The 17477-nt window shown below is 34.4% G+C and overlaps 1 protein-coding gene across 1 annotated transcript in view; it reads left to right on the top strand.

Annotated features, from left to right (window-relative positions):
• The window catches only part of USH2A (usherin), a 375196-nt gene that overhangs the window by 182772 nt on the left and 174947 nt on the right, over positions 1 to 17477 (top strand). The window contains exons 33-36 of the mRNA XM_061348575.1: positions 4219 to 4378; positions 4865 to 5036; positions 9359 to 9506; positions 14331 to 14482. Of these exons, the coding sequence (XP_061204559.1) occupies positions 4219 to 4378; positions 4865 to 5036; positions 9359 to 9506; positions 14331 to 14482 (632 nt within the window). The remainder of the gene's footprint in view (positions 1 to 4218; positions 4379 to 4864; positions 5037 to 9358; positions 9507 to 14330; positions 14483 to 17477) is intronic.

Raw genomic sequence — 17477 nt, 5'->3', positions numbered from 1 at the left:
TGGGATAGCTATTGTCTCAATTATTTTCCTAAGAGAAACTATGTGGGGTTCCTTACACATGTCACGTTTCAGCTGAGTGCTCACCAAGACAGGACATTGCCATTTCTGGTCCTTACAATCAATGCCTGAAACTAGGGAGAGTGGAAATAGGGTGGAAGAGGAATAGGAAAGAAGGGCATGTGACTCTTTTGCTGTAAATGTGAATACAAAATGCTGCATGTTACAGAAAAGTGAAAACATTATAGACATTAATACTGCATTACTTTTTAACTGTGGTGTGCTCTGACATCTTGACAGTAAAGTGAAGTTCCTAAATCTCTAATTTTGGGTGTGGGTTTTTTTTTTTTACTCTACTAACAATGTTTTTCTTCTCTATCTTACTAACATCTCTCAAATTCCATGCTAAAAGTAGCACTGTAGTATTGCATATTATCTTTCAATGACTACCCATTAAATTTGATCAAAGCAAAGTGAGTGTTCTTATTGACCATGCAAACAGGGTCATTCTTTATTCTTTTGGTCTCATGCATCGATTGTGCTATAAGACCTTATGCTGGTGGTTATTAGAAACTAGATATACACCAAGCACTATAGTTAGATTTATCATGATATTTAAGATAGTTGCTTTGGGTAGTGTGGCAAGTTCTGCATATACCACATATATAATAAATGTAGTGGTATGCAAATGTCAACATTAATGATAGACACTATAGTTAGAATTTCTCTTGCTGATATGTGAGTTAGAAAAGAATTTAGTTTGTTTGTATTGCCCCTGGGTCAAAGAGATGGAAAGGCAGGTTGGGCCCTTCCCCTTTTCCTCCCCTGCCCTTCTTCTTCCTCCCCTCTATCTCTGGGGAAAGGAAATAATGGGTTTTAAACAGATATGTGGTGTTTTAGTTTAGCTTTATTTTGTTCTGGTTTTGATGTGAAAAATGTAGCTATTTTTCTGGCTACCTGCTACCTTAATAGAATGATTTGAGGGAATCTTGTGCCCCCAAGACAGTATGTTTTTTTTGTTCGCTCTTTAGTGCTCTTTGCCCTTCTGAATCCAAAAATGAGTACAAGACCAAATCCCGAATTTAGGCTTTTCTCATAATTTTTAAGTTTAGATTTGTTTGGGTAAGAAGTGATTTAGAAGAGTAGTTATTGTAAAATCGCAATAAAAAGCATTTGATATTATTTTCAAGTAATGCAGTAGACCGGAATTATGGAACACACAGGAATATAGCTTGATCAAGCAAATGTGCAAAAAAGCTTTCAGCTTTTGCTGTGAGTTAAAAAGAAAATAGCTGTATGCTTATTGGGTTGATTCTGTAAATCAAGATCAATTAAATTCTTCCAGCAGCAGCATGAAATTGATCGTAAAATAACATCTAAACACATAACATAACTCATACCCTATATTGTAAATGATGGTTTGTTTGACATTAATCACTGTTTTTTCCATGCACTGGGGTGCATTTTCTTCTGACACATTTCTGGATAATGCTTGTGGATCCATTTCTAATGTGTTTGAGAGGGATCTGTTTATCATGTCCACAATTGCTGTATTTGATCTTATGCAAATCATGCAATCAAGCAAATGGAAAGCAAGGCATTGTTGCTAGAGGACCTTGACAAATGGTGGCTTTGTAGTTTTAAGAACCTTCTCCGTTATTGTTCAGATTCATGTTTGTATCTGTAGGTTTTTAGTTCACTGATCCATTTTGAAACCCTTTGAACTTTAAATAGGAAAATATCTGCCAAATCAGATTGTGACGAATAACTGCAGTAAGTATAATATGATTTCTATTGTTCAGTTTGTCAGTCTCTGGTTCTAACCTTTTAGAAATACTACTTACGCTGTATTCATGGGCACACCCAAACCTTGATGAAGTCTGGATTTTCCTTGACTGCAAAGCTCATTCTTTGAGTGACATTGCTATCTCTCTAATTACTGTGTTTATTGCTGCTGCTCCCACTAACAGTTTTTAGGCTTTATCCCAGCTAAATCTTTAGATTCCATTGAAGCATTCTATTCAACATTTATTAATCAAAATACATTAACAGTATTAAAAATCAAGAAAAGGAATACACATCTTTGATCCTGTTGCTTTTTCCATTCCAGGCACTGTGATGCACATAGTAACTTGCAGTCACTTATTTTTTTCAGGGAGGGAAATGAAACATCTTCCATTCTCTTCATCTGTGACAAAGTTCCTCCCTCTTCAAATTTAACTAGATATTTCCAGAAATATCTTATGCATGCAAGTAGTGTCACCAGCTACTGTGTGCATCAACTCTGGGTTTCAGTACAAGCTACCTATTTTAAAAACCAGTTCTTTAAAGAAGAGAAAAATACCCCTCCCCAACCTCCATCACAAATCTGTGTACAAGGAAAACGGTGTTCACCACAAATAAATGGAAAAAGAGAGATCCAATTCTTTTCTCCCTGCTCTTGTGTTTTACTTGCCCTGCTAAGTGAAGCCATACAATATAGTTTCATTTCAGAGAAGAATGTGTGTTCATTATTTACAAGGATTTGAATTAAATAGGTGAATGGATTGCTTTCAGCTGTTCCTTTTATGATTGCTAAAAGTAAAATCCTTCTCATCACTTGCTTGCCCACCTGGAACATGGAATATCTGGTACTTGTGTCACAGACTTCCATCTCCATTTGTACTTTCTGTGACTTCTCAGATGGCAGCTGCAAGGAAGAAGGGATGCAGGAAGGTATACACTAATGAGGGCAATATCATTGGTACAGTGTGTGGAGTTTGCTTTCTCCACTTGCTGAGCCAGCTTGAGCACCTGCTCTGGAGTGTGCTTTCCCCCTCTCACCCGCATAAGCACTGCTTAACCCTGGTAGAATCAGACCCATTATGTTGATTAAACATGTCACTGTGTTACAGGCATTCACTTGATGATTTTTTTTTTTTATGGCTTTTTTTTTAACTCACACTTTGCCATGTGCTCTATAGTGCAACACCACTGAATGACACTGCCTTTTCAGTAGTACCAGTTCATTCTCTCCTCACACACAGTGGAGTAAAATCAGAAGAAATTCCATTCCAGCAGGGACTGGGGACATTATATGAGGGGAAAACTAACAAGAAAGAACTTGGGTCTATAACATTTCTTCTTTAGTGATGTTTTTGTCATCAATCTCTTAATTTGTGCTCATCAGTATTTTTACACAAAACGATATCTTGATTATTTGGCTCTGAGATCGCCTACACTTGTTGTGTCTTGTAAAAACCCACAACTTTTCTGGCATACTAAAATGTCTATCTATAACATCTGCATTTTACTTGTGTACCTTAATACTGTTGCCAAAAGCTCAATTAGAAATTCCTTCTTAAAAGATTTGCTCATTAAAATTCTGTAATTTGTATTTTAATATAAAAAATAAAAGAAAAAGTTAGACAATTATGTCTACATTACTTTCCTACTATAATTTTTCTGACAAACATTCCTTTATTAGTATAGGGAAGAATATATGAGGCTGAAGAGCTTTCAGAATATTTATTCAGCAAAGTTGCTACGTTTTAGTCACCATTTTCTGCTGTAATTGGAATAGCTTCATAATAAATTACCATTTAATAGCTGTATTGCTATAGCATTAGACAGGTTGTCTTTAGTGAAATATGTATTACAAATGTTTGTCATTCTGTTGAAGACAGGCAAAGAAAGAACTGACTGGTATGAGTGGTGGCAACAATGAGTTTCCTTTGTGTTCATGCTTATGATGAAATCTGCATGAAGTGAATCCTTGTATGGATTGTTGCTTGACATTCATGTAACATACGTCACATTTTTAAACAAAATACAACCTGGCTGTGTTAGTGAACCTGTACTTGTTTTTCCATTAATTTGATTTGATTTAATCATCTTAAAGGTGTTCATTTGCCACTGTAGAGAATTGATGTAGTACATAGCACCTGAGAGGCTAACATCTTTCTTTTTGTTTGGGTGGTGAGCATTTAAGCGTAAATGTACTGTACAATGAGGTCATCTCAACCAATGCCTGTCCCATAGACCTGTTAATAGTTAAAATTTGTGGTTATCTGCTATTAAACAGCAAATACTCATTCACTCCTCTGGGATAAACGTGAAACGTCTAAGACATACACGTCCCTCTTCCTCTTGATTTTATGAATTCACTACCCTCTGATAGTTATAGGAAAACAAGGTAAAATTAATATACAAAGTAAACTAATATTCCTTATTTCCCCCTAGATTTAGCTGTTTTTATGCCGCACCAGTTTCTGCTCACTGCATGCACACTCGCTGGCTGTACAAACAGTTCCCAGGTCACCTTGTTTACAGCACAGCTACCACCGTCTCATGTAGATGCCCCAGTCCTGACGGTTTTGGATCCTAGAACAATATATGTACAGTAAGTAATGATTTCTTCTTTCCTGACAACACAATAGTGCATCAGTTTATTCAAGAATTCTAGCGAGTTCAATCAGGGGAAGGGTTTGTGACATAAAATTAAATTTATTATGATTAAATGCATAGAAGTGATTAGTTTAGTGGTTCTGTGAACCTTCTGATTATCACTTGCCACCTTAATTTCCATTTTGTCTTTACGCAATCAGTATAACCTACATATGGGCATAGCCTCTGAAAAACTTCAGTGCAGGATATGTTCTGGTGATATGCCTGTTTTGTAGCCCCAGCTTTGTGTGTTACTGTAATCATTTACCTATTGAGTACAAATACTATATTAGAGGTATGCCTTTGACTTATTTTCATGGTTACACAACTATGTTTTCAAATTCTTACAAAACCCCCACAAAGTCCCCTAAACAAAGCATTACATTTTTCACTATGGTCTGAATCTTTGCTGATCTTAATCATATTTTGCTTTTATTTGCAGATGGAAAGAACCAGTAGCAGCAAACGGAATCCTAGATCGCTATGTGATTTATATTGCCAAAAATGAGCAGAATTTTACAAAGTGGAATGTAATCTATAACAGCACAGAACTTTTTCTGGATTTTACTATTCATCAGCTTTTCCCGGGTACTGAATACCTCATAAAACTAGCTGTAAGTTTTAAAGATGTGTAGTAGAGGTGTAAAGTAGCGAAAATTACTCTGATGTGGTTAACATCTTGAATACTTAATGGTTCATGCATCCACTTTTCTTTAACATCTTTCTGAAACCAAGGTGGATGAGCCATCCTGAGCAAGTGTTTTGTTTCAGAACTGGCCCTCAACAAACGTATATATAATTTAAACACAGAGCTTTTTCAAGGATTAACTAACAGAGAATTTACTAGAACTATATGAAAGACTTAAAAACTTATATTCAATAGTTTCTTGTATTTGATTAGTCTTTCACATTTTCTGCCATAATTTGCTATTTCTTCATAAAATCTGTATGTAGAAGGAAATAGCAGAAAGGAAAAGAATTCAGTATAAAACAAAAGTTTGTTTATTTAAAACAATATTAAAGTCTTTCATGTTTTCATTGCATATCTTTCTTACTAGTTTTATTTTATGATGAAATAGAAGAGTTTCAGCTCAGTAACAAACTTTAAAATATGTGTATAAAAGCACTGGATTGTCCCTTGTTTTAAGCACACTGTTCATTTTATAACAATACCTATATAAGGATATCAGCTTTGATAAATGCCATAGAAAAATATTCTGCTCTTGATTATGAATAAATTTACATTTATGTAGACTGGGTATGCATTCATTTTTTCTTAGCATGCTCTTGAATGTTCTAAATATTATACCACAAAAAATAAGCAATCTTCAGGTGATGATAAGGAGCTGACTTGAACTTGAAAAAGCAAGGGTATTCAGTCTAATTAAAGCTTAGATTCATGTTGAAATTAATTCATTTGTGCTTAGATACTTCAGCATAGTAAATTGTATAGCATATAAAATAGCACCAGGTCCAAAACTAGGGCAGTACTACAACAGGCATTTTATGCCTTTTAGCATAAAAATGGGACTATCAAAAGAATTTGTGCTGTCCTTCACCGTGCGACAGCTCCTCCAGTCTCCTCCCCAGCTCCTGGGGGGGGGGGAGGTGGGAGGGGGGTGGCGCAGCACAAGGAGAGAGGATCAGGGGAGAATTAACAGCTAGGATCTGGAGAGCAACTGGGACGGCTTCTTTTGGTGGCTCTGCCTTGGAACATGGTTAAAACAGGTGTTGTGTGGACTTTGTTTTTACTTCATGTTGTACAGCTTTTCCATAAGTTACTGAATACACTTTTAGGAATCCTTGATGTTTATATTTTTATTTCCTATTTGATTGGTGGTTTTGATTTGTTTTTTAATATTTGCATTGCATCAGTGGTAACGAGAAAGTAAGAAAAGATAATGTCTTTTGGTGATGGAGATAACCAGATTTACCTGGACAAAATGCAGTCATCTGTGATAGGCAGGTTAGAAGACCTAAATGTCCTTGCAGCTCCAAAAATGGCAAGTCTAAAAGTGCATGAGATACCTGTTCTGGTGTAATAGCTTTCTTAAAACGTTTTGAATCTTTGTATTTAGAACTTGTCAGACTACTTTGACAAGAATGTCATGTTAGGGATTTGCAAGTTACAGAGTTTCAGTGTGTACAAATGTCAACACCAAATGTAGCAAAACCATATCACGCACACACACCTGGAAAAAAATGAGATATTTAGTGTTTCACGTATAATTTAATAGGAATTACAATAAAACTTTTAAAGTAAAGACAACAATAGAGTACCTTCAGCACTGGGAATTAATGCTTGCTTTCTTTGGTTAGAATGAAATAGTTATATCAGCTTGAACCTTTTTCTTTCTCTTGTTTCACAGGTAATACTAATTTCTTTTTTGTATCAATTCAAAAGCTGGCTTTGGTTTTCATGAGAAATTTTAAGTTGAGTCATCAAAAGTTGCTGCTTTGAACACAGGAATTGGGATCCTCTCGGCAGAACTGTCAGCACCTCACAGGCTGCTGTCTTTAGCTTTTGTATGACAGGTTAATATAAGTACACTAAGTTAACCAAATCTTTGTTTCTTTGTATGTTCTTACCAGTTTTTACAATTTATTCCTGCCGTTTAATATGTAGCAGTTGCATTCATAACTAGTACAACAACTTTTGCAGGTAAATTGACGGCTTCTTTCTAAAAGTCAGCTGAGAAGTCTTAAAGTCATGTTTCCATGGATCAGTGCAAAGGAACTTGCTTTTGCTTTGTTCATGCTCTAAGATGGATGAGTGTGAGCCAGGCCACTCTGAAAGCAAATGAAAAACTGAAAGGCTGCGTTTAGTAGCCAGGGTGGCGCACCCATTTCTATGTTTTTAGTGGTTTTTTTTGATTCAACTGTTAAGCTAGTATCTCCTCATGGCTGTGTTTTGTGTCTAAGCCAGCTCTGGTGCTAACAGGAGGATCACTGTGTGGTGTCTTGTTATGTGGTTTGTGCCTGTCTTTTGGCTTTCTTGATACCTAGGTATTTTTGCAAAATTTGCCTCAAATCTGTTTCTTGGTGAAGTTTAGTATGGCACAGTGGGGCTCTATCTAGGTGTAGGATTTAATGGCTTTAAGCATTACTGGATGTGATAGTCTCAGCAATGCCCAGTCTATTTGGATACACTGATCTAAAAACCCACTGTTTAAAATGCAGATGAGCTTTCTTTTGCTGATTCTTATTAGAATAATCAGACACTTCATTCCCCAGCAAGTTTCAGGGATACACAAATTGAGTTTCACAAAATTCAAGAAATAAATAAATGGGAAGGCTGCAGTTACTGAGCCCTTGAATGTAAAGTGCTCCACTGCTGAGGAAAGCTCAGTGAAACTTGTTTAACAAGGTAATAAGGAGTGTGCAAGGAAGAGGTCTTCCAGAGCTGGTGTTTTCAGCTTCTTTATTAAGCCAATAGAAGTGAAATAATTTGAAGAATAGTTTGCATTTTCTGGAAGGATAACGTTCTTAAATATTTTCCTAAGCAAAATGCTAACAGTTATCTCTGCATTGTCTAAGCTGGCTATTTCAAACACTATCATGTTTAAAGTAAATGCCATTTTCAGATGTTCCCAAAGCTGAAGTTGCATTCTTTAATCTTTATTAGATAGCCCAGACTGAACACAGTCTGTAGTTGTGTTGGGAGTGTAATTTCCAGTGACATTAGCACTTGGTATATAAAATAGCCTCTTATTTACAAACAGTTGTTACTTTTACCCATGGGTAAATCATTAGCATACACTTTTGGAGCAGGGTAGGAAAGATGTTGACTGCTCTCTGATTTGGAACACACTGGAAAAATGGGAAATTAAAGCTAATCCCTTCAAATAAAATATACCAGCTTGAAAGAAATGTTTTATTTCTGGAGGTCTGGACAATGTTATATTTCCTTTATGTGCAGATGGTCCAGAGCACACACTTCAGCACATAAGCAACTCCTAAAAAAGAGATGATTCCATAAGTTTTAATTAGAAGTGTGTCTGAATCTGGATCTTTGTTGAGTTCAGGTTTTGATTTATTTTATTTCTAAACAATAAAATTAAACAATAAGGAATCTTTAAATCCAGTCCAGTTTCTATATTCTTGTTTGGTTTTTTTTAACTTCTGTAAGAACTCCTGTCTCTTTTCACTCATCTTAGTGCAAGTAATTGGAAAACCAGTACATGTAAACACCGTAGCTGTGGAGTCTTATAGTAAAAATGTAAAACTTTAAAAGCTTGTTGTGAGGCAATATTCACATTTATTTTTGCACATTGTATTGTTTCTTAATCAAGCAAAATATAAAATAGTGTAATCCATCTGTCTTGTCTCGTAACTGAAATACAAATGATTTGACTTTATTATTCATAAACATGTAATAACTGTTACATACTGATTTATAATAGTGTTTTTTCACTCTTTTAATTGCACTTACACATTGCTCTGTGTGCTTTCATGAAGTGCAGAGCTGTCTGAATGGCATGTTTTTCTCAGTGACTATTCATCAAGATGATTTCAGTGCACTGAGAGTTGGTCAGTGTATTCTGTGTCTGGAAGTTGTGAGAGCTTTTCAGTCAATTCCATCAGTTTTGCACTGTAAATGATACCTTTTGTATTCCCTTTTTTTGTTTGTTTGTTTGTTTGTTTGTTTTACTGCAGCTACAAAAGCAGTGGAAAACTAGTTGTAATTATGACTCACAAATGCAAAATGCTGCAAGTCAGACATTAGTATAATGTTTTAGCTACATTCTACCTAAAAACTAAGTATCATATGTAGCGCATCTTGTTGTTTAGGAAAAGAAGTAAACAAACCCATGCTAAGAAATTAATCTTCACAGACTTACTTTAAATACATAAAAATTCTAAAACTTCACATAAAAGCATTGCTAAAATTATTGGCATTACATTAAAATATGTTTGTTTTGATTCGTACTTTAAGGCTTGCACTGCAGGTGGATGTTCAATAAGCGAAGCTAGCACAGCTATAACAGATGAGAGTACACCAGAAGGTGTTCCTGCTCCAAAAGCCCAGTCATACTCGTCTGACTCCTTTAACATCTCATGGACTAAGCCTGAGTATCCAAATGGTAAGTGAACTCTTCTAGCCTCAAGTTAAAAAGATGATTAGTAAAGGTAAATTAATATTCTAAATGGCAGCTTATATGTGGTGCTTAATTTTTAATGATCATTTTAGCACATAAAATACCTGAGATAGTATCGTTGTCTGCAGCTAAGAGATTGTGGGGTTGCAGCCTATCTCATGCTTTTAGTGGCTCAAAAGTGCTCCCTTTTGATAGTTTGTGTGTACTGCATCTCATTGTTTTAATGTTTTGCAGGGCAACTGAGCTGAGGAATAGGCATTCTTGGGGATTATCAGTCTAGGATGTTGATTTCACCTTCCAATAAAATATTAATTTCTTTTACATTAATTAATAAGTAATATTAGATTTGTGTTATACGCAGTTCTTTTGAAGGTGCACATTTCCATGGCTGTGGAAGCTAAATAATATACTTCCTTTAGTTTAGAAACGATTTTCACTGTGAAATATAGATGTGTATAAAACTTTTGGGAAGATTTTACATTTCTAACACTACTGCACAGTATCACGTGATGTTGGAATTTACTTTGATTTTATTATCCTGCATGTAACAGTTTAAAGCACAACAGAGGATGTTATATAGACAGAAATCACTGAATTTAAAGCAACAGATTTTTTTTTCATTAGCTTATCATATTCATATGTATAAATTATTTCTTACAGTGGTTTTTCATGAGTTTAATTTTTCCCCTGCAAGTTTTTCCCCACCTTCAACTGTGTGGCACAGCACATCCTACTTGTAAAACTTCACTACAAGGCACTTTAAATAATCCCCCCAAAATTGGTAATTGTAAAAGCTACATATATGTAATATTCTGTAAGGTCTTACATTGCTTTTAGAAAGAAATAAGAGTATGTCACCTATTGTTAAATAATGTAGTGGATAATTTGTGATTCTTTATGTAGGAGTCATATTGGAAGTTTTTGCCTCCTAGCACTTTAAAAACCCTCTAACCCTGTATCCAAAATTCCATATGTGGCAAAAACTTAGAGGAAGACAAAGAGGAAGGAAAAAGGGGAATGGTAAAGGATGTGGCTGCAGGGAGTGAGAAAGGAAGGCAGGAAAATCATATATGTGGTTTAGTGGCTAAAATCTGACTAATTTTACATGTAATAGTTCATATCATGAACTGATCCTACTACCCCTTCTTCATTGTGGGGAAAAAATCCAACTAGTTTAGACAGTGGCTTAACTATTCAAATAAATATATATACATGCATTTATTTACACATGCATTTCAACAACACAAAAGATAAAGACCTATGGTTTGATAACCGAATTTCCAGAAGTTCCATTAAAACAAATAAAACTTGGGAATACATGCCTAAATTTGCACATTGTTTCTTATTGTTAATACAATATTTATTACATACAGCTTAGCTCTCCTTTTAAATACAATAAGTAGGTTATTAGGAAACAGCTGAGGTGTTAGTACACCCTCACAAAAAAATAACTGGGCTGCAGTTTTGGTTGAATGTAAGACTAATTTGTATTATTTTGTAGGAAAAAAAAATATTTAATTTCATAGAAAATGTGAAACAATACACTTAATTCTTTGTTAAAAGTTACTTCAGAAATGTTATTTATGTACCAGATAGAGAAAAAAGACATTTGGAAGATGATACACTGAATGTATTTGTAATATGCACATTTTCTTTTTTGTAATCTGCACATTTTCTTTTGTCTTATTTTCAAACCAGCAATAAAATGGTTGATTTGAATGGCACAGAGTTATGCTACTTCACAGCAGAGCCCTCTATTTCTGTCACATTACATATCACATATGTGGATAGTGTAATATAAGCGATATTGACAATTTAGTTGAGGGTAAGATATGGAGAGGCTTGTGAAATGATTACTAGATGATCTTTAAGTTCTCTTCCAAACCTAACCATTCTTTGATTCTGTGAAATGACATGTAGCATCAGATACTCTGGTTTGAGCCTCTACTATTCCAGTGGTCTCAATAACGAATCATATATTCTTTATAACATATCTATTACAGTCTTACCATATAGTCATAGATAAAATTAAGTCTTGATCTGAACTGTATCTTCCAAGGCTACATGGAATTTGTATGGGAAATATTAGGTATAGTAATTAGTTATTCAGTGAACTAATTCAGTACTTGTTCCTGAAAATGCTTCTGCTTGTGAGAGAAGATCTGTGCTTGTAGTCGGTAAAATCTAGATAGATAAAAGTACGTTGCCCTAAGATCTGACTTCTAGATTGCACCTAAGAGTAGAATGGTTGTAGTACTTTAGATTCAAAGCCTCTTTTAATCGTTAATGTTTGGAATATCATTGACAGATTATATGGTCTCACCCAGGGAAGGGAGAGGAGGAAGAAAAAGGGAAGAGTGTGGAGCTTTTTTCAGTTTAAGCTATATTTCCTTTGTTGGTTTTCTTTAAGTGAAACATAATTGTACTATAGTCAATAAAGATTTTGTCTTAAATGAAACCAAGATTTAATCTAGCTACCTAGACTTAATAATTATGAAGAAACTACATCTTCTCATAGTGACTGTGTGTTGCTCACAAAGCCTTGTGCTTAACACAAAAATGTGCTATACTTTGCAATACTTCATGGATGGTAAACTTCAGGCATATCTATTAAGACTTTTAAAAGTATGTAATATTTGGGCAGACTTTGAACTTTTTCTCAGTATGCTTTGGAAACATAGAGTGGTGGAATAGAGAGGCTAAGTTATTTATCCCTGGCTTGAAAGAATTATCAGCTAATTCAGAAAAATGGCTTCCCATCTCAAAGTCAAACTATGAGCTCTTTTGTTCTGAAATGTACTTTGTTCTTTCTTTTCATTCTGTAATCTTCTCCATCAGAGAAAAAAAGCTCATGTTGACTAGCTGCTCCTCAGAGTGTGAATGCTGCAAGGTGCTGTGGCTTTAGGAACACTTCAAATTACTTGTCCAGTTAATGAACACTTACAGTGGGGATCCCATAGAGGCACATATGACACCCATGTTAATATCAGATGATCACATTATGATTCATGCTGTTACCAGAAATATCAAAGGAATTAATAATGATTTGTCAATTCCTGTAAAGGGTTATTGCTACAGAGATGGATACTAAAAGCACTTCAGGGGGTTTGGGTTGGTTGGTTGGTTGATTTGTTTTTTTCCTGTAAAACACATCTTTAATGCCAGTGTTCACATTTTTACTATGAGATAAATATGTTTGTTAACATATATATATGTATATATTATATATCTATGCACGCATGCACACACATATATATGTACCGTATATATACGTGATGTTCTGATGCAAACTATATAATTTGTTTATTTGATGTAAGTCAAATATCAAGCATTAATGCCCTTGCTTTACAAGCAACTAGACACAGAACCCCAAGGGACTTTTGCTTTAGGAAGCCTTGCAAACGTGGTAGGATTGATAATGTGAGATTTACCAGGTCTTCCTCCCACACACAGATCTCTGGTATCTGACTTGAGTTTAACCTCTCACTTTTCTAGAATTGAGGAATCTGTGAATCACTTCACCATATACAGCTCTGCATTGTTTTGTCATGTATAATTTTTTAAGTATAACTCTTCAATAGCTCTGCAGCTGAAACAGTTGTGTATACATTTTTATTTACGAAGCATTTCTTCATTCAGTAGAGGGGAAAATCTTTTCTCAGTTTCAAACAGTATCTTCCTCAGTGTAGTTTCAAACAATTCAGTTTAAAGGAAGGAAAGGTGAATTGTGCTATATTTTTACAATACAAAGATGTTTTCTATAATGGGAAAATAAGAAGGCATCCTATGAAATGAACTCACTTCTAATACACGGTATAGCTTAACATATCTTGCCCTTAAGATTTAAATAGAGCTTTTAAAAAACAATATTCAGAAGGGAGAAAGATGGAGGAATAGCCCTGGGAAAAAAAAAAAAATCTTTTGCAATCTCAACTTCCAAAATCTAAGCCAATCTATAAAATTTAGTCTTTAGTTTATTAAGTTCTAAACACTGTGTATATACAGTCTGTACAGGATTCATGCTATCCTGTTATGCAGCTTTGGTAGAACAGATTTAGGTTTTCTTATAAGTGAGATAAACAATCATCTGCAATTTTTGAGTTAGTATTAGCCCATTACACCAGGACCATTCTCTCATCTATCTAAAAGTCTTGTTAATATTTGTTTTGAGTTTGAAAATGTATTTTCTTTCTTTAGTTTGAATATGTAAGTAGTAGTTTACTTCAGGACTTTTTCTATAGCATACTTAGAAGGAAACAGCTATCAATATTGTTTTATGTGTGGTTTTGTTTAGAAAAGTGGGTAAAACTGTTTTCCAAACAGGATCCTTCTACCCATCAGTTCCTGATTTATCGGAGTTATAGCACTGGTCTAAGTTGTCCTTCTATGCTTCAATTATAATGTAGATCACAATCTTTCTTTAAAGTCCAAAGTTGTTAAGATGTTAGATGGTTTTGTTTGTCTCTCTACTTCTTGTGTAGACAGGCAGAATAGGCTGTGAAACACAATTGTCTCAGTTTTCCTGATTTCAAGGTGATGTCAGCTGCTATTCAGAAACAAATTTGTTAAGGGATGGTCTTTGAAACAGTGCAGTTATTTTCAAAAGGTGCAATCCACTTGCAGGGTTTTCAACAGTAAAAGATGGGAGGATGCGTTTCTTCTAAGTGTTGTATACACAGTCCTGCTAAACACTTGCTTCACTATAAACTGACTGTACTGCTACTACTACCACTGTAATGTCTCTAGGGTTACTTTTCTTCTAAGATCTGTAGGTGTTTAGATATTGAGTGCTATCACATTGTTTTATAGGTATTATTATTAGCTATGGATTGTATATGGATGGTGTCCTGATGCAAAATTCGTCACAGCTAAGTTGTTATGCTCATGGACTTGCTCCTTGGAGTCTGCATTCTTTCAGAGTCCAGGCATGTACTGCAAAAGGTTGTGCTTTGGGTCCATTGGTGAGTACCTTAATTTGCATTCTGGGAGCATAGTAAATGTCAGATGACAGTGAATATCAGAATAAATGGTTATGATTCACTCAGGTCAGTACTAACCCATCTGGCAAAATATGACATTTAAAAAAAAACAACCACACTGTTTAAGAGCTGCTAAGGATTTGATAGGTCATTGTTAGGCACCATTCCAAAGCAGAACAGGAGTACAGTGAAAGAAAGGCAAAATTTGAGACTGAAACACGCATTATTGACATTAAAAAGAGTTAATATGTTTGAAAGGTGCAGATGTGCTTTAGCCAAATTTATAAGGACATATCTAAAGAAAGAGTTACTATTCCAGTAATGGGCAAATTTCTAGCTGCCTGACTGAAAGGACGGAAGTTAATTTGAGAATTGCAGAAGCCAGAAGTGGCAACAGGAGCAAGGAAAATATAGTTATTCATAAATATCTAATGAATGCAAGTATGTGATCAGAATATTATACTGACATATTTTAACAGTCTTGTACAAAAACCTATTTTGTTCAGGATTTGAGAAAAAAGAAGTATTAAATTTGACATGTGAAAAACAAGCCTTATGAGGCCTTTCTATTTTTTTTAAGGTTTTTAGACACGTAGCTGAACTGATAAATCCATTATGATTTCATAGTCCTGTAGCTGATGAATAGCTGGAATAATATCTACTATGCATGATTTTGTTTTCAAGCATAAGTAAGAAACTTGTGTTAATTCTGAGATCTATATTTTTTTTTTAATTCAGCTTTATAGGTGTACTTTTCAATTTTCTAACAAGAAAAGGAAGAAAAGGGAAAAAGCAGAAGATTATGGAGGTGTTTTTCATGTTGCTCTGTTTATTTTTCTGCCAGAATGTGTAATATCACTATATTGTGCTCTGGAAAAAACTTTCAGGTTTTATTTTTGGGATATAATTTCTTAGTCACATTTCCAGTATTCTTTCCAAGATTGCTTTCTTTCAAATGCTGGTAACATCATCTATCTGTAGAAGAAGGCTAGACTTTATAGCCATTAAACATTTTATAGTTTGCTTTACTTTGAAGGATATTTACTCTTAAAAGCTTGAATGGCTTTTTGCCAGTTTTTCTTGTACATTTTGTACAACTTCACATATACCCCAAAACCAAATCTTGTTTTAAGGTATTCAATGTGCAATAACCTAATCTATTTTGTTGGTAGCGATGTTTAAGACAATAGTTACCAGACTTTGCATACAGATGAAATACGTATGTTTTCAGTACTTCTGTCTTATCAAATAGATGTCAAAAGGACAAAACAGAACATCAGTAGTTAAGGTTTTAAAAAGTATTTTTAGTAGAATTTTTTTATATCTCCACTGAAGTGCAGACTTGTAACTTGACTTTTCAAACAGTTCAAAGTAGGGATCACTTGTATCTGATACTCATCTGCATCCCATGATTAGTACGCAAAATGTTTTCCACTGCTGGTGATCCATTTCTAATGACAAGAATTGAAGTACAACATCTTTATTTAGGCTCACTTAAGTGTTGCATCTTCATTACATTTCTTGAAAAATTCTTGTATCAAGTACGAAATAAATCCAACACTTAAAAAAATGAATAAAAAGAAAACCCACATGTTTTGTCTTTAAATAGTTGAGGAAACATCTTCCAGCAGTAAACTGATACTCTTTCACCTATTTTTGTTGCCGATCCTGTGCTTAATGTGCCCTAATTGATGAACGAGTGCTATGTGACTATCCTAAATATGGGTTTGCTCCATCTTATGTTTCTGAAGGTAGCTCTGAAGATCTTAAATCAGTATGAGAGCATTAGCAGCTATTGTGTTTCAATATTAGATAGTTTGTGTTTATTTTTGTCAGTGATTGATTTAAGTGAGATGCAGGTTGGTAACATGTAAATTGAGAAATGCTAATTTTTAATCTCTTTCTAGTAAAGCCAAGATAACTTTTTTGTGTCTGTTGTAATTGGGGTTTTTTTTTTGCTTTTAAAAATGGAAATATAAACATGGATTATGAAGAAATAGTGTAACCTCTAATAAATTGTTTTGAGGAATTCAGGAGATCTGAAAATCTGCTGGTTTTGAAATGTGTTAGCTCTTGAAAATAACCTTGTAAATAAATGTAAATGGGCAACACTGAATCTTTGCCACCTCAACCTACTGCTAATAAACCTAAGTTTCAGGTCTTTAGCTTATGTGCGCGCTAGTACTCGTTTTTTCAATTCAGATGAATGATTGTGTTTTCCCAATGCTATTAGTATTCCTGTCATGTTATTATGTTATTTATATGATAGCAGGGTATTTTTTAAGTTATTAATAAACACATCTGACAATATCATAGAATTGTGTATAAAATAATGTTTAGAAAAAGAAATATCAGTTTTTCTGTGCCTTGTGTTCATATACAGAATGTGCATTTTAACACAAAAGAGTATTGTTAAAATACACTGCCGGTGTAGCTGTGGAGGATAATGCATTTAATTCTATTAATATTTCTTATACTAAAAAGAATAGCAGGTCATAAAGAACAGGCTAGAGACAAAATACAGCTGTTGCAGCTATTTAGGATGCAGTACATATTGCTATAAGTCCATACTGTTTTAAGAATATTTTAATCATTTTCAGTAGAAAAATTCCTTAGAATTCATTTCTCCACATTTCTGTTGTGGTGAGATCAAAGTATCTGCATTTAGCAGCACAACTAACTTTACAGGAAATTATTTTAGCTTAGAAATCACACTTTAGTGCAGTTCTTCTGTAAGAATGCTTTTGACTGAAATATCCAAAGAAGCAATGTAGCACTGATCCAAACTGGTATGAAGCAGTTATTTTAAGCATGTACTCTATCCTGTTGACTTTACTGCAGCCGCTCAGCTTTCTCAAATATAATAGTGTGTGAATACAGAAGCACATGTAGAGATAGTGATGCGCTTCAGCAATATAGCCTGGCACTTGTTAACAATAAGCTTTCAAAAGTGTACATACTAAAAATTAAAACATTT

The sequence above is a fragment of the Neopsephotus bourkii genome, unplaced genomic scaffold (assembly GCF_033783945.1).
Source record: "Neopsephotus bourkii isolate Nb327-2 ecotype Australia unplaced genomic scaffold, CSIRO-AGI_Nbou_v1 NB_360, whole genome shotgun sequence".
NCBI lineage: Eukaryota > Metazoa > Chordata > Aves > Psittaciformes > Psittacidae > Neopsephotus > Neopsephotus bourkii.
This window is presented reverse-complemented; position numbering and strand designations above follow the sequence as displayed.